The sequence below is a fragment of the Lichenostomus cassidix genome, chromosome 2, assembly GCF_008360975.1.
Source record: "Lichenostomus cassidix isolate B80296 chromosome 2, HeHo_3.0, whole genome shotgun sequence".
NCBI classification, from domain to species: domain Eukaryota; kingdom Metazoa; phylum Chordata; class Aves; order Passeriformes; family Meliphagidae; genus Lichenostomus; species Lichenostomus cassidix.
In genome coordinates, this window is record NC_139482.1 from 5,833,991 (window position 1) to 5,856,340 (window position 22,350).

At 40.4% G+C, this 22,350-nt stretch overlaps 1 protein-coding gene across 5 annotated transcripts in view; it reads right to left on the reverse strand.

Annotated features, from left to right (window-relative positions):
* PRKAG2 (protein kinase AMP-activated non-catalytic subunit gamma 2) overlaps positions 1 to 22,350 on the reverse strand; it is a 206,258-nt gene that overhangs the window by 16,703 nt on the left and 167,205 nt on the right. For all 5 annotated transcript variants that reach the window (XM_085050220.1, XM_085050221.1, XM_085050223.1 and 2 more), the window contains one exon: positions 9,051 to 9,160. In XM_085050220.1, the coding sequence (XP_084906346.1) occupies positions 9,051 to 9,160 (110 nt within the window). The remainder of the gene's footprint in view (positions 1 to 9,050; positions 9,161 to 22,350) is intronic.

A 22,350-nucleotide genomic window follows, 5' to 3' on the forward strand; every position in this document is an offset into this window, starting at 1 on the left:
TTCTGTCCAGCACTTTTAGATGTTTCAGTGATGTTCATGCAGAAAATACCCACAAGGACCTTACTTTCTGATGATATATGGTTAGTAGCCTTTGAAGATCTCCACCATGTCCCATCTTTGGACCTCCAACAGCGTCAGTAATTCTCGACCCCACAGTGCTGTGTTTCTCTGGGGTGTTGGACTGGCCTGACCTTCACAAACTCATTGTTCTGCAGCCAGAGCCCATAGATTGTTGCTGCTCCACACCATGTACAAACACTCTTTAAACAAAGCCCTTTTGTTCTTATTAGCCATGTCCTAACACACACAATGAACCACTAAAAATGGGATTTATCTGCCCAAATTTAGAGGCTGTTCTGACATTTACCCTGACCTTGCATATTCACCACAGTGTCACAGTCAGCTAGGGCACAACTCACCAGCCTTCCACAGGGATTAAGCTGTATCCCACAGATGCCATCTCCCCCCCTTCACTAAGATGTCTAACATTTACAATTAGATGAGGAATCTCACTTTGTGTGACTGACTTCTCCAAGCTTCTACCCTTAAGTAGAAGAGTCACATTGTAGCAAAAGAACACAGCAATTAAATCCTAGATGTATCATATATCACCTCAACAATAGGTGCTATTACACCACAGTGAGCACAACAGGAACAAGCTTTCCTTACTACAGGAACTCATTACTGTGTGAATCTGCTGAATAGAAGAACAGACTAATTTAGGTTAGACATAACCTCTGGAAGTCACTGTTTCTGCACACCATTCAAATATTTCCACTGCAAGTCTGAAGGAGGACAAAGCCTTCTCCAACACAACAGTCATTACCAAGAAAGTGGGAGAGCCAGACATAAAAGTCCTGTTTTTCAGGTAGAATATTTGGAAAACCTCGTCCTTTACGGTTAGTGGGTTCCTAAAATAGCTTGATTACTGGGCAGTGAAACCAGAAACAATGGCAGAGGATCTCACCAGGCTGCAGAGTAAGTTTTTCCTCACTGACGGGAAGCATTAAAAGGGACACTCCTCGTAATGATATATGAGAGATTTTACAAGCCCTTGCAGAAATGCTCTCTCCAGTAAACTTCTGTGAATGAGGGAACCATCTGAAAGGAAAAGGTTTCCAAAAATTCAGTGTGTGTACAACACAAGTTTGTTTTACTAACATTGTGTTATGAAAACTGTAACTATGTCTGAAAGTAACCAGTGGTTTTAGACTTGTCTTCCAGGACTGTCCCATCAGGTAAGGAGGGTGACTGCTGCTGGTGAAATAACTGGCTTCATTTGCCTTGCAAAAAGATTCATGTCCTTGACAAATTCTTGTCAAATTTGTTTCTCAAGCACTATTTGAGAAAAGAGCTGTCACAGTTCCTGGTGCTAAAGGGTCAGAGCTGTGCAGAGAATCCTACTGAGCTGAAAGACAACTCAGCACCACTGCCTTGTGACAGAATTCACTGAAAAGGCTCAAATGCAGCAGAAGGAAGAACCAAAGCCACGGAACACCTTCAGATATGCAAGTACCAAGCAAGAGGATGATGGTACAAATGATTGTCCAGTAGCATGGACAGTGCTAAAAGATGTGCCAGAACTTCTGTGGTGTGGTGCCACCCAAGGGCAGGATGATAAACATGGACCTCTCTTGCCTCACCTTTCTCTGTATAAGCCAGCACTAGGCACTTGCCTGAAAAGTCCCTAATGTAACCCCAGGAAATGTCTATTTTATCAGATCAGAATAGAAAGGAAGAAGCTCCTTCCTCTAACTTTTGGCACAGAGCTCCCATAACAGCAGTATCAGACCCAGCTAAACCATGACATTTTTGTCATCTCTGATTCCTGATGGATGGATGCCCTAAGGTGATCTAAAACATTCATCATCATTTTCACGGAGTTGCAAATTCCAAGTTTTGTCTTACAATTATTTTTAAGGACTACAAAACCGAGAGAACAAACACCTCCAAAAACACACATGGACCACAGTATCAAACCCAAACCATTCAGGCAGTCACTGAGAAACAATCACCCTTCCTAGAATAACAAGTATAGTCTAATATGTAATTGAACAGAATTTACAAAAGGAAGGCATTCAGTCTTACCTCTTCACATAGAACAGCTGAAGAACTATAGCAGAAGGTTGAACTCCTATACTCATATACTCACATGCTCAAAGTACCCAACACCGAGACATGGAGGGGCTTCTCAACAGCTTCCCCTTGAAAAGGGGAAAAGTTTTGTACTTTCAAAGGAAAATAGCATTATCTCTACCTTCACAACATGACAAATGTGGCAAAGTTACTCCAAACACAGAGCTTGTTCTCACTATTAAGAGTACGAAGGTGCAAGAAAAAGTTCTCTGAGGCTTCCATCTCAGGGGCCAAACACTCTCATTTCAATAGTTCTTACCAAGTAGGAAGACACAGAGAAGTACAACTGCTCTTTGTTGTAAGAGGAAAATCATCAGGGATCTGTGCAACCTTTGCACAGTGTAAAATCTGGGCAACCCACAATTTACTCCTTTGGTCTAAATGTGTTTATGAGCCAACTGACTCCCAAATGCTTCTGATGTGAGAACATGAGGAATGAGCCAATAGTTTCTAACCCAACATTAACAGGACTGTATTTCTTTAAGCAGCAAGGCAAGTTCTCTGGCTGCCCAAACCTTGGCAGGTCTCCAAGAGAGGAAAAAGAAAAAACTACTGCAGGTAAAGCTGATGCTCTCACTGCATAAGACAGGTGTATAACATACCTCCCCTGCTACTCCCTCACTTCACCAGGATTTCAGGCAGTGCTTCCTCTCTATGGCTGCCACCTGAACAGAGCTCATGAAACATTATTTGAGAACATATTAAAAACACATTACTAAGTTGAAAATACAGCTTTGCCACAGAAAGCTCTTTGGACAGCACTCCTCTTCCTTGCTGTTGGTATCACCTTCAAAGGACTTATTCCTATGAGCTAAGCTGGAATCAAGGACTCCTGCATTCATCCCCAGTTCCCCAGTTATCACCCTGATAATACAAAAGCAGTACAAGCTAAATATTCTCCAAATCCACCATGCACTTTCACTTTGAAGCAATTCAACTTTCTTTTTTTTTCCTTCACATAAAGTTATAATGCCCAATCCAGACATCTTTTTAAGTTACAGAGAACTACAGCCCTGTAAAGGAGCTATTTTGAGAAGTTAATAATCTCTTTTGTAGTGCATATACATAATTCAGTGTTTTTACAAACTGTATTGTCTGGTGAGATTAAACCAGTATGAGGAATTCAACCAAACATCTCAGCATGATGACTGCTGCATTCCCATTAATTTTCCAATTATTTTCTTTGGTCTATGAATTTGGTAGAAGCATTTCCTCCTCGAGGGACTATGCTATTAAACAAAAAGGCTACTTAAGGACAATGAAGACTTTTGCCTAGGGCAAGAGGCAAGCAGGTCTTGGACTGTATCAAGTAGAATTTCCTCCTTTACCTTAACATGTAGATTGGAGAAACACTGAACAAACCTGTTATTAACTGGGCAGCTACATTTGCTTCAACACCTGAAAAACCCCAACCAATAAATGTTCACAATCAGGTCTTCTAGCTTAGGTTGAATTTTGGAAATCAGATCAAAATTCATTCTTCTTTCACAGGTGATGGAAAGGGAGCACTCCTGGGTAGATAATGCACTTCTTATAGCCATATCTGAGTGAAATTAAGATGTGATAGTTTAATATTCTTCAGGCCCAAGCCAAACCCTAGAAGTAACAGGTAGAGTCTTACCCTCAAGTTAAAACTACACAGGCACACGTTCTAGATTTCTCTCCAGGGAGCAGGTGCCACATCCACATGAAGAATCCTTCCCCACACCACACACCTGTGAAAAGGTCCCAGTCCAGCTAAGACACCAAACCAAGACCTGGACTCATGCCCTATGTCAGTCTGTCCAAACTGCAGCTTCCCGTTGTCAGATTCCACCCCACAAAGGGCTAAGAGGGAACATCAGGCAAATCTGCTGGGCAGAGCCAGTGGGATCAGCTGCATGGAGAAGGGCACAGAAATTCTTTCACAGATTAAGATCTTACCAAAAAAGTGGTGATGGGGCAGGGAAGGCAAGAAGAATGATAATACATGATTTTCACTCAGCCAAGCACTAACACCTTACTTACACCCTGTGCAGAAATTTCTGCTTAAGAGGCACCTATGACTTCTCCAAGATCCACAAAGGAATGCTTCCTATTGGTTTGAGAGCAGCAGAAATTAAACTCCTATGCTTGTACACAAGCAACAGGAGAAGCTCTGAAAAAACACAACAGCCTTTCCATATTATACTACTGATTCCAGCCTGATCTCAATGAAGGGAGCTTTTATGTGGCTGCTCAACTGCCTCAGCCCACATGCTGGTTAGAAGCTAAATTAGATGATTCTCTTACAGTTCTGTGGGCAGGGTAAGCAAGGAGGGGTATTCACACTCCTCAGAAATGCAGACAGCAGCAGCTTCATCAGGGAAAAACCTCAAAGCCAACTAAGAAAGAGACAGTCAATCCTTTTGTAAAGCTGTGTCACAGCAGACCCAGAGTCTGCTCTGTGGTTCTGGGAGCAAAAGATTCTGGAGCATTATTCCTGGAAGCCTGATTTATCTCATTACCGTGGAGAGAGGCAACACCCCAGTCAAGAATGACCTGGAGAGAACCAGAATAATAAATCCTTTAACTGAATAGAGTCAGCACAAGGAAGAGAAATATAAATCCACTTCCATTCTTCTAATGTTGAATCCATTGCATGCTCTGCAGAAGTTACACAGAATATTTACTGCCAGCTTGTCAAATCACCAAAGAAGTTTCCAGAACATTGTTTAAAACTTTTTTTTTTTAGTTTTGTGGTAGAAAAGTATTTGAGCACCTACTAGCGTGACAGGTTCTGACAAAATCCTATTGGTGATAACAACATCTGGTCCATTAACAACTTAGATAATTTCATTAAACAGACAGATTAAATAATTTAACCAAGTCACGCAAAGATTTCTTCAGGATATAGAAGGAAATAAAAGGAAAGAGTCTTTAGGATTCTGAAAGTTTATTCTGATGGCTGTTTCCACATAAACATGGTTTTTATTAGTTGAAAAACTGCTGGACAAATGCTTCAAAAACAGTTTCAGGTCATGGTAAGAAAAAACTCCATGTGTTTTATTATTAAAAGCTAAATTTATTTGTAACAGGTAAGAATATAATTTAGTCAAAGATTAGGTAGAGCTTCTGACCCAAAGAGAGCTTATGCAAACTCCACAAGACACAGCCACTACCTTTGCTAACAGATCATTCTTGGACTGCAGATTGCTGCTTGATGCAAAGCAGGGAAGTACTTGTCTTAGACTTACCTTCTACACTCCTCTTCAAGGGTTAATTGCTCTGTGCTAGAAAACAAGCTAATCCTTCTCATCTTTATGTAGTCTGGGCAAAGCCACAACAAATTAATACATTTCTTTCAAGGTCAGACAAAAATCTGGCCTTAAGAAAGCTTCTGGAGTTAAGCTTTGGAGATTGCTATAAGCTAGGTAAGAGGCATTTCCTTAAAAAATGCTAATACAGTTCAGGATGGCAGAGGGGGGTGGAATGCATTGGTCTCTGAAGGAAACAGATGCATGGAGTAACAAGGAAAAATGTGAAATCACATTAGATGATGTTAGACAAAGTAGTCTGACTGATAAAATGTGAACAAAGTTCTATATTTTGTTCATCTTTGAATTTAATACAGGAATTATTTTCCATCAAATGAAAAAGTCAGATTGCTGTGTCACTGTATGTACCACACCATACTGTATGTATGCACAAGTTAAAACCAACAAAAAGAAAGGAAAGGCAGACCTGGGTGTCCCCTCCTTCCCCCAGATCATCTGTACACTAAATGCACAAACACTTATACAGTGCTGAAATGCTGTGGTGAAGACACAAGCTGGTGACCAATCAATCTGCATTCAGCTCAGTGATTTCCTGAAGTCTATCATAAAGACAATCCAGATCCATTTATATCTAGCATAACTGGAATGAAGAAGAACAGTAAGTGAGTGCTCAGAGTAGCCCTTCAAGGGACGATGTCCCTATCCCCTCCCAGGGGCTGTGAAGAGTTTATCCTCCTGTTGTTTGCATCTCAGCAGATGTGCAAAAGATGAGAAAGTTTATCCACTGTGAGCTGCATGCTGTTGCAACTTGCCCAATTTCTCCACCATCCACAGAGTCAAATTTCCAGACTTCACAGGAAAGCTCATAACATTTAATTGTCTCCCGACTCCCTTCCTGGTCAGATCAGACTTTATAAAGTTTCTTTAATGTGTGCCAAGCAAAGATAGCATCATCTTCCCTGGGAAAAGCCAAAGGCTGCAGCTTGTCACAAACAAGGAGCACTCGTGGGTCACAGGCAGGGGAAAAGCCACAGCCATGAAGTTCAGTGTGATTCTATAAATATTTATGAGGCGCAAGCAAGTATTAATAAACTGAAAGGGTGAAAGAACAGTCCACTGTCAGTCTAAATCAAGAGAACTGTGCCAGCCAGCACTTTCCCAGGCAACATCTGCCACTACAAGGGTTCAGCACAGGGTAGGCACCACTCCAGGCAGGCAGACAGACCAGATGCAGATCCTGTTTTAGGGAAACTCCAAGTGAAACCTCACTGAGGCAAACTGAGCCATGCTAGTTGGCCTCTGGCAGGTAAACAGAGCAGGGCTCAGCACACTGTGTTTATTTAGCAGAGATGCTGTGTGCCAAGGGGCACATTGTCCTGCTGAGGCACAGATCTGCTGCCCCACACGAGCTGCTGCCCAGCAGAGGTGCCAGAGGCACAGCACAGCTGTCACAGCCCTGTGCAGGTGGCAGATGAAGCACACGTGTGCTCTGGACATTCCAGCCCAGAGAACTGTGCCAGATGCTGGAATCAAGCCCCCCACGCTTTCTGACTGACACATAAGCAGGACTGAGGAGACTCTCAGCCCAATCCTGCTCTATGAGCTGCTATTTCTGTTGTTTAATCCAATGTAAGGGCACCTGACCATCCCCTCTCTTAGGGCTATAAACAAGATTCTTTATGAATCTTTACACCAGTTCCCTGAGGGACACTGAGATTAAACATTTACTTTAATGAATCAATGTTGCTTCAGTGGTATAACTGGTGCCATGTTATAGAATGGTAACATCTCCAGTTTTCCCACAGCTAACTAAAAGTTTAGAATACTGTCACAGTATCTCATGAATAATTTTCCAGGGTAGAAACATGTGATGTGTCCTGTGATTGCTGACCAGCAGAGGGAGACTGGATACTGCAGTCAAACAAAAATCCAAAATCCAGAATCTTTCAAAGGATGCCATGAGAACACAACCCAGCTCCATTTTTAATTCTCCCTCCACTGATCATTACTAACTTACATTAAGAGAGGCAAGAAGTGAGCCCCTAAATTGTGTGTTTTAGCTCTAACATTATTAAAAACCTGAATTCAAATCTCTGGAAAACTTTTTCAAGGCACCGAGTCTTTTTTCAGTGGATGTTTTTAGTTTGTTTGGTTTTAAATGAGGAGAAACACTCATGTGGGTAGGAATGAAACAGACCCAGAAAACACAAACATCCATGTGAGAGGATTCATGGACACTGAATGTTTCAGAGCTGTGTACTGTGTTTTCAAAATAGGAACTGATATGAAGTCCTAAAGTAGTGGACAATAAGTAATTTATACATTAAAAATTAAAACACATAGAACAGTTCAGAAGCTTTTATTTGACCACCCTTACTGGGTCAATTCTCCACCATGTACTTATTCTGGTGTTTTAGACAAAAAAAACCCAAACAAACAAAAAAAATTCAGTTTTTGTATTCCTGACTTATTTGTGCACTAGCCACATGAATCAAACTGACTGACCATAATGTATTTTGAAGATACTGATGGCAGCACATTTAACATATGGTGCCAGGTAAAGAACTAGAGGGAAATGCTGAACAGAAGTATTTTAAAGACCTCCTAGCAGTGTAGGCCAGGTAAGCATTCAGATCTACCTGTTTAGTGTTTAGCAGATTTAGGATGGTGGGGATTACTGTTGCTCTTTCAGCTCTTCTCAAATACTACTGGATACTGACAGTCATCCTCTCTTTCAGGCAGCATGGAAACACTGCAGAACTTTTTCCCATCTAAGATGGTGAAAAAGTCAATGTAGATTTTCCACCTTTCAGATCAGAGCACTCAATCCAGCATTATATACAATTATCTGACACACAAGATGGTTTTGTGAATGTTTTGGGAATGAGTATCTGTTACATGGCTGCCTCTGACTGTGGAAAGCTGAGGTCTGAGTAGTACATTCCAGACCAAAATTACTTAATGGGCTTAGTAAAGTCAGAATTGGAGCATCTTTACAAGGAAAAACACACTGAAACAGCAAAATCCAAAGCAAGCAAAAAAAAACACCAATTGCAAAATCCGGGAAACAAAGAAAGCCACAGCTTTCTACCACACTGCAGAACAGATTAGTCTGTTTCTATAGCAGGCAGCTAATGCCTCCTTTTGGCAAACAAACTCTTCAGACAGAGCCAAGAGTCTAGCAGATGATTTACTGATTAAATGCAAAATGAGAAACTGAAAACAAAAATTTTCTGGAGAATGTAATAATTTGCATAATTAAGCCATTCATTTGAGACCTAAATTGTCTTATCAGTATAGCAGGAACAGGCTTCCAACACCTGGGTACTCTTTAGCTGTTGCACAAGGATCTTACAGCAAATGTCTTTGTGTAGATTCAGGTAGCCATGAAGAACCCAAAATAAGTTTGGGTTTGTCTGGAATGTTTTTTTTAATAGAGATTCCAACTGCAAACCAAATTACACCTTATCTTTCTGTTCTGCTAGGAAGTCTTTCCCCAACTCCTCCTCTAGCATAACATGAAAGACACTGTTGAAACAATATAATTTTGTACAGTCAAAGCACAGCACTATGGGAGTACTTCTCTTCAAGAGATCACATTTCATTTAACACTCAGGAAACACTCATTTAAAAAAAAATAAACTGCAAGCAAAGGCAGACTGAAAGGAAAATACTCACTTGTAGCGTAGTGTCGAAAACAACAAGCTTAGAGCTTGTTGGAACAATGTCATAACACTTGTGTGACCTCATGAATCGCACATAAATGTCACTTTCCGATTCTTCAAGTGCTGCAAGTAAAAACATTATGTTGTTTTATTTAGGTAACCTCAAAAAAAAAAAAAAAGTAGTAAAAAACATGCCAAATCAACTGAACACCACTGCAGAAGGATGAGCCTAAAGCAAAACTCAAATTCACACTTTCAGATCTGGACAGACAGTCTCAGGTTTGCACTTTGCATTTCAGACTCATCTTTCCTTTCAGATTAAATGGAACAAAGACAAAATGCATTGTTCTTTGATGAGAAAGGACTTCTGTGCTGGAGAGTTACACTTCTAAAAAGTATTTCTTTTTTGTTCCCCAACAGCAACCTACTGGAACATGCATCTGAACTCTAGTTATACAGAGGAAGACAGTTTGAAACTTAAGTAGAGTCAGGCTTGACTAACTCAAGCTCTTTAAATTAGTATTTCTTGAATCTTACCTCTGCCTGCTCCATTTTTCACATAGCAATTTTCTATTTTCTAAAGAGGCAGCAGGCAAGTTCCGTAATCAGCTCCATGCTCTTCAGGCTACAGAGCATCGCAAATCCAACACTTGAGCTACAAAAACAGGATCCATATGGCTGGAGTGGTTTTAGTGGCATGTCTGTAGCAAAGACATGCAATCCAGTCCACATTACTTAAATCTCCTTTGCATTAGTCAGAGTTCAGGTGCATGTGCATATAACCCCCAAATCTGCTCAGGAACATTAATGTGATTTTTTTAAAAGCAGTTTGGCCCTCCATTCTTTGCAGCAGGTATCTAGAACTTGATCAAGGACAATCACTCCATCAGAGATATACCTTTTTAGACTCTGTAATAATTCCACAGAAACCTGGTCATATGTTAAACTTTTGAAGAGCAGAATAAAAAAACCGACAAATTTTAAAAAACGCTTGAAATACCTACTGTCCATTAAAGAACTTCATGTTAGAGAGTCAAAAACTCAAAATTCTCATTTGGTAGATTTGCTCAAAATCTAGTTATCTTGCTCTGGACAAATTATTTGTCGTTGCCACTAAATGGCTCAGCACAGCCTTGTTAGTCCAGTTTTACAGAAGCAAAGCCGGATCTCCCCTACAAGTGGCTGCTCCAGGATCCACACTCTTCTAACACATTAAGCAAGTTCTTCATCTCCTACTCCCATAAGTCTTTAAATAAATAAATAAATAAATAAACCCTGTCTCCCTCCAAAACACAAGCAACATGAAATAGAAGTTCCATAGGAATACAGAAGACAGAGTCCAATGTGGACGTCATGGAAGAAAAGAAAATATTTGTTTGATTTATGTTCCTACAGAAGTGAGGACCACTGGCTGAAATAGCAGGAACTCGGAAAAATTGGTAAGAGATTAGGAAACCATGTGAGGAAACAGAGGGAAAGGACTAGGCAGACAGATGTGGACAATGCTGGTAGGAAACCACCTTCCTGAGGTGATCCCAAAGGGCAACTTGGCACTCACTCATCCAGGGCATGTATAGAAGAGGTAGAAAAAGTAGTTTGGGACAGAGAAATCTTTGTCTAACTCAGTAATATACTAACACCTATCATCCTCTAACTTCTGCAGTACCATAAACAGCTACTGTCTGTGTGAAATCTATTTAATGACCCTACAATGGAGTTGTCAGGGATTTTGTTGTGTTAGCTTTGGTTGGTTGGTTTGTTTAGATACACAAACTAGGAGCAGGGAGGGGATGAGATACTAAGCAATACAAACAATATTATAAGAACAATTAAATGACCAATCAGCCTGGTCTTTAAAAAGTTATGGTTTGCTTCTCCAACCCTAATTGCAGTCCGTCTGTGAAGTATCAGAGTCCTTATTTACTTTAATCTCAAGTTTGTAAACAATTAAGATACTACAGGGAGAAACAAGCATGGGAACAACTCAAATTCCATCCAAACAGTGGAATCAACAACCCTGGATATGTTCAAAGAATGTCTGAATGTGGCACCTGGGGACATGGGAAGATGAACATGGTGTTAGCAGTTGGACTTGATGACCTTAGACATCTTTTCCAACCTAAATGATTCAATGATTCTAAAAACCACAAAACAACCAGCTGGAAAAAAATGAACACTCTTAGAGCACATCATGGCTCCACAGAGTCTTGCCAACTCCCCAACAATTTTCAAATCTATCAGGATAAGAAGCACAGTGAGCCAGAACAATTCAATCAGAGGAGGCTGTTCACAGCAGCCACAGCCAGAACTCTGACCAGCATGGTGAAGGTGTGCCCAAAAACCCTCCTCTCTCACCACATGTTCCCACCCTCCAAACACAATTTCAATTGGACCTCAACAATCCCCACACAGATGCACAGGACTGGTTAAGTGTTATCTCACCCTGTGCTGTCTTCCAGCTCAGAGGAGACACCACAAAGTGACTGCTTCCCTCTAATTTTAACTGGAAAGTTACAATTAAAAATACTCAGAAGCATGAGATAACCATCTGTGAGCGGTCTGAACACCCCAGTGAATAACTAGGAAACTCTAGAAGGATCTGGACAAGGATCCAATTGTCCAGCTGGAACTGAGGTTTATTTCTACAGAAGATCCTCATATTACACATAAGTACAATGCACCACTTTATTAGTTACTAACTAAACATGCAAAACATAAGGAACACTGATTAATTCTCATGTCCTACACTACTCCATCAAGTGTCTGTTGGAAAGGATATTAACGCCCTTCCAACACCTTCAGCTACCTAGGAATACTAAACAGTTGCTGCAGCCCAATTCTTTGCACAGGTATCGTATATGATACATGTATTATGTATTTACACAGCTGTCCAATGAAGGAAAAGATCTCCCAAACCAAAGGCTCAGCACATCTCAGGGATGCACTCACACTCATCTTTCCTGCACAGCACAACTGCACAGGGCATAACCTTCTTTACTCTTCCTCTCCCCTTCCAGAGGACAAGCCTTCTGCTTTGGGTTGTATCCAACCACCACTGTGCTGCAAACATAAATAATCAAATACCAACACCCTTATCTCCAGGAGGAAACTTCTACTTTATTACCTGCTTAGTTTCTTGTACCAGTCTTATTTGTTTTCCCAATAAATTCTCATCCCTTCTGGCTACTGTTCAGCTTCTGCAGTTTTATGCAGCACCTGCAAAGCAGCACTTCCCTCAGATGGACACAGACAAATCCCTTCTGGTTTGACTTCCATTCTTCCTGAGTCTCTGCACATCATCTCTGATCTGTGCCTGACATCATCAGCCCAACATGCAGGAGATATGAACACAGAACTGCCTCCAGCCAAACCTCAGATCTCTACAGCTCATGATCTGGAGATCAGCTGGCTCACAGAGCAGATTCCCAGCAGGAGGCATCTGAATCTAGAGCACAATCAGGGAGGAGAAGAATCCACTAATAAGTAGTTGAATGTGTATTTCCATGGGGGTGCTCACTCATGAAAGCTTATCTCTTGAAGATTCATCTGAAAGTTATTTTGCAAGTGGACATTTCCCATGTGCACCCCATCTCCCCAGGATACATGTGAAGGCAAAAATATCCAAATTCCCAGTGCTGCTTTTTGGGATTTTTAATAGAGCAGAAAGAGAAGTCACCCAGAAAGTTACAAGATTTTGACAGTTTAACACCTGAAGTTGATCACCTTGTCATATAGGTTTTACAGAGTAAATTCTCTGCATGGGCATTTTTTTTATTCCTACTGTTATAGAGCCATTAGAGAATAGAATATCAATCTATTTGTATTTCTGCCACTCTGTTCCCCAATCTTCTTCACTAAAATGATTTTTACTTCTTTTCTTTCTCCTGCCCTTCACAACATTAACCATCCTTCTGTTTTTTTATTGCAGCCAGTAAATATTATTTACAAGAGCATCATAGGTTTTTGTGGGTTTTTTTGACAGATTAATTATTCAACAATACTGACTCAGAGACTGCAGTGGGACTCAGTAATAATTGTCTATTCAGAGAGCCTGAAGGTAGAACTATCATCTGAATGACACAGAAACTTCTGCAGCATTGCTGAAGCCATTTCCTCAGAGATCTACAGATACCTTCAGTTGCACTCATACCTTTGCCACCACATAGGGGGCTTTCCTACTGTAGCTTTCCCCTCAGAATTTCAAGGCCTTCAAAAGCAGAAGAGGAAAAAAACAAAAAAAAAAAGAAGAAGAAATGCCTGCAGATGGAGAATAGGAATATAATGTCAACACTCACGGAAAACCTTCCAAACACTGCAATATAAAAACCTATAGAAAGTTCCTCAGAAGTGTCTACTGCAAACCACAGGCTGTATTTCTGTGCTGCATTCTTACTGCGCTGGCCCAACACAAGATCCTGGACCACATGTGCTTCTTAATGTCAACAATACAACATCATGACCTTTCCCATTATATTTTATGTTACAGCTGCATTATGCCCCTGGTACCCAGTCATATTTCAAGTTCAGTCATTGGTTCCAGGAGCATTTGAAAGGAAGCCAGAGGTTCCACAGAGGCTGGTTTCTCTCAACTTCTTTAAAGAGCTCATTGCACCACAACCATGCCACAGCAGCTCTCCATAGCACCTCTGGCCTCATGGTTAGATTGAGAGCTGGGAACTCTGGCAACTCTCAATCATTTGAGGAACACAGACTTAGGAACCTAAACAACCCATTGCATAACTGATGTCTCGAAGTTTCCTGTGAAATTAACTGCTGAATTTTAAAGGTCCTTTAAAAAGCAGAAAAAAACCAGCAGATAGCAGAATGTAAAAAATACACTCACCTAACTGCCCAACCTGGTGAAGAGCTTGGAGGAAGGCAGAAACCACAAATATACACAGTAATTACACCATTCCCCCTGACTTTTTTTTAATAAGAATCAGTACGGAAACTGTGCAACCTAAAAAGCTTAACATTTTCTTACAACAGCAGGAGCTGAGCTAAGCACTCCCAGCTCCAAGCAGTACTCTTCACCTTGACTATTACTGGCGTAATCACCTCCCCTCAGCCAGATTCAGTGGATAAAAGGAATGGGGGAAGTAGAAATGTAGTTTTATGATGTTCTCACTTGTACTAAACAACCTAGTTAGTGGAAAATCCATTTTATTTTCTGTTACTGCACACATACATATCTGCAGGTTACTCCAAGCCATATTTCTATTTTAAAAGTCATGTGATATGTTGAGTATCACATTTCAGATGCCAGAGAATTAAAATATTAGAGACCCAAGATTTTTTCATCACGATGTTTACTATCAAACTGATCCAACAACAATACATTAAGTAAATTTACTGGTGTAATTATACCAACCAACTTTATTAAAAGGTGTTATAACAAAGTACTCTGCACTATTCTCTCATACATACATATACACATATTTATGTATCTCCTGCCCTTTCCTTACACTAGAAGCTACACAGGACAAGGACAGCATCCACAGGTAAGATCAGCTTAGCTGTGCCAGATGCTGCCAGAAGACACCAGGGCCAGCAATCACTTCAATAAGCCAAGAACAAGTCACCCTCTCTCTCCCGCCTGTTACAGATAACCCTTGGCAGAGAATACAACAGGTAAAAGACATCATTAACCTTGTAAATTTTTCTTCTGACTGTGGTTTTATCTGAAAGCTGTCACCAAAACTGGCTTTAAAGCTTCCAATTACTCCTGGTCTGAATTTACTGAAGGAGTTCCTTAATATCCTTGATAACCTCCCACACAGCTTTCACAGTGCTGGAGATTGTAGGAGTTCTAGTGTAAGTCATTAACACAACATAGATGTGGAAAAAAAATCCACAGTGGATAGTTCATCCACTCCAAGAGCAACAGTGACACTGCTGAGAAAGAACCATGAACTAGTCTCACCAACAGGCCCTGAAACACAGCTTTTAAGGGAAATGGAGGCATCTGAATCAAGTAGAGTTTCAAGAATAATGTTCTGGGGATCAAATGTGCAGCTAGGATTTTATCAGCATTCTTCAGCAAAGGGACAGACAGGAACAGATTCTGCAGAGGGATGCAGTATTCCCTGTGTACTGGGTACTGCTGTGATCATGAGCAACAGCTTTACTTCAACCCACCTTCTATTAGACAAATATGGTTAATATGGTAAATTTTTAGGTAGGTTTGAATGATGTACAAATTAAAATGTACATGGTATATCCTGTGAAAAGCATGGGAACCGAGGGACTGTCAGAAAAGAACAAGAAACTGTAATTTTGTCACAGAATAATGCAGAAAGGGGGCATGACTGCTCAGTCTGCTGAGCTGTCTGGCTAAGGAGCCAAGAGCTCTGGAAACGGGACAAGAAACCAGACACCAGAATCAATGTCAGACTTGGTAGGAAGGGAATACTAACATAGATCAAGAAGGGCAAGCACAGGAGAAAAGAAGCAATGCTGTACTGTGTCATTTGATTTGTTTATTCAGGAGGAAATTCATCTCAGAAAAAGAAAAACCACCACCAAAATAACCACCTGTGTAATTAGCCACAGGATAAGACCAAGTGGTAAGAAACAACAGAAAAAGCAGGAAGAGATGGTTACAAAGATACCTGCTCTATATGGCAGGAGATAAATGGCAGACCCAGAGAATACCCTAAGCTGGAAGGGACCCACAAGGATCAGAGTCCAACTCCTGGCTCTGCACAGAACAACCCCAAAAGTTTTAGAACATGCTTGACAAAAATTTGTTGCAGAGATGGCAACCAAGACTAGCAATGGACTACTTCCAATTATACAGGGGAAAAAACAAACATTACAGTCCAATATGTAGGAAATAGTATGATGACAGTGACAGGGGTTGACAACTCCATCACAAGCTGAAAGGCTTTTGAATGCAAGGAACAGAGGATGTAGAGACAGAAACAAGACTTTAATTTTCTTTCTGAGAGCTGCAAAGAACTTTAAAATACCCTGGAAGACCACACACTGAAGTTACACAGTAGCATTATTCATGCAGCCACGGGCTATACGATATGGATGCTGCAGATTGAACATTTCCCACCCTGATCTAAAGGAATGCATGAGCTGGCAGATAAAGGAAGATTACAGCAAGTTCATAGATGTAAGAAAATCTGATACAAAGAAGTGATAGGAAATGTATCTAGAGATCAGTATCAGGAGCTTCTTCAGTGTTCCAAGATTAATTCAATTGCATATAGCAGCATGGATATATGATGTGACAGAGGAAAAGGACTTTAAAAAGAAGTGTGAGCACACAGGAACAACAATACAGTAAGGGAGCTCTCCCTTGCCAGCTGCACTTCTTCCTACAAACAGGAAGAGTCCAGAGGCACACAAAGTAAGAGGAGAGAATAGGTAGATGAACAGAAAAATAACAGTGAATACAGAAACAAATGCACTGTCTTACTGCTCAGGTCTTCAGAAAAAGGCTAATCCTTCTAATAACAGTAACAACCTAAAAGAAACTATAACACCTTTAAGAATTATATTCAGAATTGCTTAAGACACTTTCAAACATAACCTTCGGTATCACATGCATCTTTTTTTTTGCACAAATTTTAGAATGTTTCATGAGTTCCAGAGTTTGTGCAACTGTTCAGTCACTTTAGATCACCAAGGTAATTGAGATGTTTTCTCTCCCTGTCACAAGGAGTTGCTTCATGCAGAGACAGCAGGTTATCACATGTGTGAACAGGAATCACCCTAGCCAAAAGCAACCATTCCTGAACTCTGGAAGTTCATGAAGGAGAAGATATAGTACCAGTGTAAAGGAAAGCCAAGCAAATCCAAAAGCAGTAAGAATTCCTAGGAGTGTATGGAAGCAAGGTATTAAAACCAATGTATTTGTAAGCACCTGTAAAGGCAGCTCATAAAAAGCAAAGAAGAAAGTCAATATGGCTGTGTCAGGAACAGCTCAGACTAATCAGTTTTTACTCAGAATAAAATGATCAACTGGATGAAAAAGAGGGTAGACACAAAATAAAAATAATAATAAAAAAAAAAATCACAGGATGCTTGAGACAGTAATTTCAAAGTAAGCATGAATATTACTGCATGAGGAAAAGACAGAGCAGAATCACCCCATGGTAGCTGCCTAAAAGCAATCACAGCTGCAGTAAAACCAGTAATATGTCTTTTTTTCAGTGGGTTTGCAAGACTGGATGACAACTCTGTGTTTTTAACAAGACATGGAGTCCAAACTCTTCTTCAAGCTGGAACATTTGCAAGGTCCACCTTATGCAAACCAGGTAGTGCAGAATGGCATGCAAGCTCATCCTGCAGGACTTTACATATCTACAAGTCACTCTGGAAATGTCTGATACTTCCCATTACAAGAGAGTATCAGAGGATCAGGGCTTCATTTTATTCAACATTCTGCTTAGTGATCTTCAAAACAGGAACAGAACATGCTTCAGAGAGCTTGCAGTAAGAGTTAGAAATGGTTGCAAGACAAACCCTCAATGTGTCTTCAAACTGAATTTATAAGTGGCTTGGAGTTAATACAATTTTTCAGAAAACACCAAAATTTGAAAGAAACACTCAACTGGAAGAGTGCAAATTATGGGAGTGACTAAATATCACCACTACTGAGAGAGAAGTACCTTGTTATTAACCTAATTTGCCATAGCAGAAGCAGGGAAGAAAAGGCAGTTTGCTTAAACAAAACAATGGGCAAACAAAAAAACCACCACAGGTGTTAGAGAGCTATTAATGCATTCCAGAAGCTGGTTACACAGAACAAAGCAACCTCAGGACATTGTACAACCTCCTTCCTTAAAGCTCCTAAACGTGGAATGAGACAACTGTCTACAAAAGCACATCCTGCTTAGAACAAAAAAGTTATTAGTTCCTGACAATACTTCAAAAGATCCGCTTTTCTGTTTTTGAGGTTTAAATACCTAGACATCTCCAAACTTCAGCAGCAGCTAAGACTTGTAAGACAGAACTGATACAAACAGCTGCTTGAAACAATGAAAGATTGTGTTGCAGTCTTATATCCGCAGCATGCTTCAAAATCCTGCACTGAATTTTGTTCCTCATTATTGGAGTTAGTAAGTCCTGATAACTGGGCTGAAAAGTTAACACTTCTGTTTTACTGTAGCTCTCCACTGGCAGTATGGATAAGCAAATGATTATTGTGAGATTTGAGACAGACAAAAAAAAAGTGATGGGCAGCTTAAGAAACTTCACATTCCAGAGCTAATCATAGTAACTCTGAAGTTCCTTGTCCAGACAGGCAGAGAAACTTATTTGTTTACAAGCAAGAGCTGCCTTGTTTAGGAACTAACTAGTGAACAGTATCAGAAGTCCTACTGAATACTTCTGAAACAGTTCCATATCTCTTAAATCAACTTTTGGTCAAAGGTTTGTACTTCGAGAAAAGCATCACTGAGGTTTTGTGAATAAAGGTAGCAACTTCAGCCTGCAACCTTAACGCCTCTAAGATTTTCACCGCAACAAAGAGTAAGTTGACCTGAAGAATTTTCTGAAACATGTTCAAGATCTTCCCTTGACAACAGGCACTAGGATTTTTTTCCCTAAGCATCCCAAACAAAGATCTAAATTAAGATGTCGCCTGTCTGGAATGTGGGCCTGCTCTTCAAGACTGCGAGACACGAAACGCAAGAAACTAAAAATGGTATTAAACTACTGAATATTAATATCAGCAACCACTCTGTGTAGAGGTGAATTCAAGGAAAGTTTAAGGTATGTGATTAATGAGTGAATAAACCAGCCTGTATTTCTGCTGGAAGATTAGTAAACACTTTGAAATTTTGGTGTATCTTTAAAAGAAGCTTAAGTCCTACCAGATACACACTTTGCACACATTTGAGAAAAGAAACAGTCATTTAAGTCTTCCAGGAATTAGTTTAAGATCAAACCTAAACATGCAGCTTAACCAAAGCATTAATCACATGACAAGTTTTTTCAAAATGAGCACAGAGCATCTTCCCAAGCCACAGCCACATCCCTACTGAACAGGGCAAATATTTAATCTGGAGACAATCTTCCACTGAAGACTAAACTCAAAGTATCAATGTTTTAAGGAAGAAATACTGTTTTTAAGCTTAAGCTGTAAGGACTTTGGACTATGTTTGCTAGAGAAACACTTTTGTGAGGTCTAAAAAATTGCTAGTCTCAAATCCTGAATGATTACTTACCTCTTAACTTGAAGCTTTTAATAATTCGGTATTTACATTTCCATTTCTTCTCCTTCCCTCGCTATGCATGCCAACACCTTCTAAATAGCTATTATTGGCATTTCTCATAAAAATGTATGAATCTGAATGCACACTTTAACAGACTATCAAGTGTGCTGTTTCAATATTCCACTTAGTGAGATTTACCTACAGCAGGTGCAGCTTGAAGCTACACAGAAAAAGAACCAACAACTCCCTAACTCAAGCATTCTGCACTCTGGCATTCAGAGACTTCTGTCAAAGGCAGCCACACAATTCCCTTGCCCCAGTGATCCTGCTCCATCCTGAACCAGGTCAAAGCATTAAAGTCTATCCTACAACCCAACCTACAGCGACTATGCTGGAAGTTAGAATACTGTTTCAAAGCTCTTATAGGAAGAGTTTGTATCTATTTATTCTTGTCCCAATGTTGTTCTTCATTTAATTTCCCTCCTTGGTGTTTACCCCCTTCTCAACCCTTAAATGATGTTTTCATGCATAGTGTAATCACATCCCTTCTTGGTTTTCCTTTTACTGAGCTAAATGAGCATAGCCTTATGGTTTTCCTTGTAAGTGGCCTTTTTCTATGCTCATCTCAGTTTGCTCCCTTCTCCAGCACCTCAGACATCCTTTTTCTCTCTGTCTTTACATCAGCAGAAATTCAATATAAGCAGCAGAAAAGAACCTCACAGTGTAAGGGACTGGTAGGAAAAAAACCCCTTTTTGATTGTCTCTTAAAATGCCTAATGTAAAAACTAAATACTCCATCACAAGAAAGATCACAGGTTTTCCTTTCATCAGTCTTTACTCATAGAAGAGCCACAGCCAAGCCCACCACAACAGGCACCCGAGGCAAACAGTCTCACTATGGAGAGGAACATTTTGTTTCAAGATGCAAGAACTGCTCTGAAAAACAATGCCATCAGCTCCTGTACTTATTCTGGAAATGCTGCATTTCTTAACATGTTTCAGACTTATCTACTTCCCCAAACCCATCCAATGTTAATACAGTTGTACATTCTGGAAGCCAAAAATATTCAAATCAACAAAGTACCTGCAGGCAGATCATTGCTACCCAAAGATCAAGCTCCTAACAAAAAGCACAACTGAAGTCAGCGACATGACTTAAGGCTCCAAATGCTGTGATCATGCACCCTTAAGTTATCGAAACCACAGGGCACGTTACAAAAAGTCCTATCTTACAGAACACTCACATCTGCTGCAGATGATTAATAAGCAGAAACATTTCTTGTGATTGTTTAGCAACAGTTAGATTGAGCCAACTGATGCACATATTCTGCTGTCATTCCTGTCCCACTGGCATTATTTCAGTTTGAACTAAGTCACCTCCATTCAGAACTCAGCCATGCCCCAAGGCACTGGATTTTCCAAGAGCACTGACTCGATCAGGACAGCCAAATCTAACAGCAGAGGGTATCAAACCATCAAGACAGTTACCCTGTTTCATCTGTACTGTGCTGCCTATGTATGTGCAGGGCATTAAAGAAGTCTATTGGATAGAACTTTACAGACCACCCACCAGGAAGTTTTGTAAGGAAAGGACTCTGTTGTCACCCTCCTCCATCCTGATAATGCCCAGCAAAGCAGTCACAGACGAATAACAAACAGCATTTTGTAGCCACACTGACATTGTCACATTTTCCAGTTCTATCCTTGCTCAAGCACGACACTGTGAACTCAACACCTCTCAACCAGGAAATCAAGATGATATTGGCCAAAGACTTTGACTTTGTATCAAGCAGCTGTTTACCAGCTATGACAGCTCCACTATCAAACCAAGCAGCTTCTGGACCAGGCAAGTTTCTCACAAAGTTGACTTTGTCCCTCATCTGATGCAGACAGAAGTGACAGCAGCAGCAGGAGTGGCTGGTAAAGGTGACAGTAAAACAGGACTAGGCCAAACACTAACAAACACCACCTGAAGCAGCAATGTCATTTAAGTATGAGAGAACACCTCGTTGTCCCAACATTCCTCAGGGATAGCTGCCAGCCAGCAACGGCTTTCACTCGGAAGATAATGTTTGCAAATCATGCAGGTGCAACACTGGCTGGACACACTTGGCCTCAACACTTCCTGTAAAACTGTTCTCAGTTCCCTGCAGCTTTGCCAAAGCAATTACATGGAATCACTGCCATGGTAAGCAATTTCTAGGAAGTCTCAACCAGAATGCCTTCGCTGTTCCCATAAGCAAGTTAGGGAAAATACATGTTTTGACCATATTAAAATTTATTAAAGCTTTTTCATCAAGAAGCTCCTCTATCCCTCAAGACCCAAAGCAATGTTTTGAAGCATGTCCTGTGTATCTTTTGCTGTCCTAGAACATCACTTCCCAGGTGGGTAAGGCTTAAAAATGTTTGCTTCCTGAGAAAGACGGCAAACTTCAGCTGCTTATTAAATGGGTTATTTCCTAGTCAAAACAGAGTAGGGCTTTCCTCACTGTAAGGCTTAATACCATGTTAATAAGACAGTTGTATCTCATGTAGGAGCAGGAAAACAGGAGTCTGGAGAGAGTGAGCACTAGCCTGCCATGAACCCCTGGCAGTACTTGCACAAGATAAAGACTCCTGTGTGGATCACAGGAACAGCCTTCATTGAAGACAAGGAAACTTCCGATAGCTTCTCCTGCACTGCTCAATCAAGCTTTATACTTTTAGTCACATATCATTTTATACAGAATTTTCATCTTTAAACTTTAAAGATGGAAGTTTCCTGGGGGAAACAAAGATAATGTATGATGTTATACAGCCAATTGGAAGACAAAGAATAGGTTGTCTATGACAGTGGAGCACTCGGTCATGATTTCTTGCATAAAATAACAAAGCTGAACATCTGAATACTCCAAGTATGTTATTCCATAACAGCTTTGGAAAGTACATCATAGGAAAGATTGTATGAACCCTGTAAATACCAATTATCATCCCTGCTTAACAATTTCTTTCAACGTTTACTCAGGGTTCTAAACTGCTATGGAAAAGTTAATACAAAACATCCCCTTATCACTATCCCCATGCTCCCTGGTATCTCAAAGCACACCTTGTGGGCAAAATGCCATTTCTATGTGCCAGAGAACATCAGCTTTAACAATCACA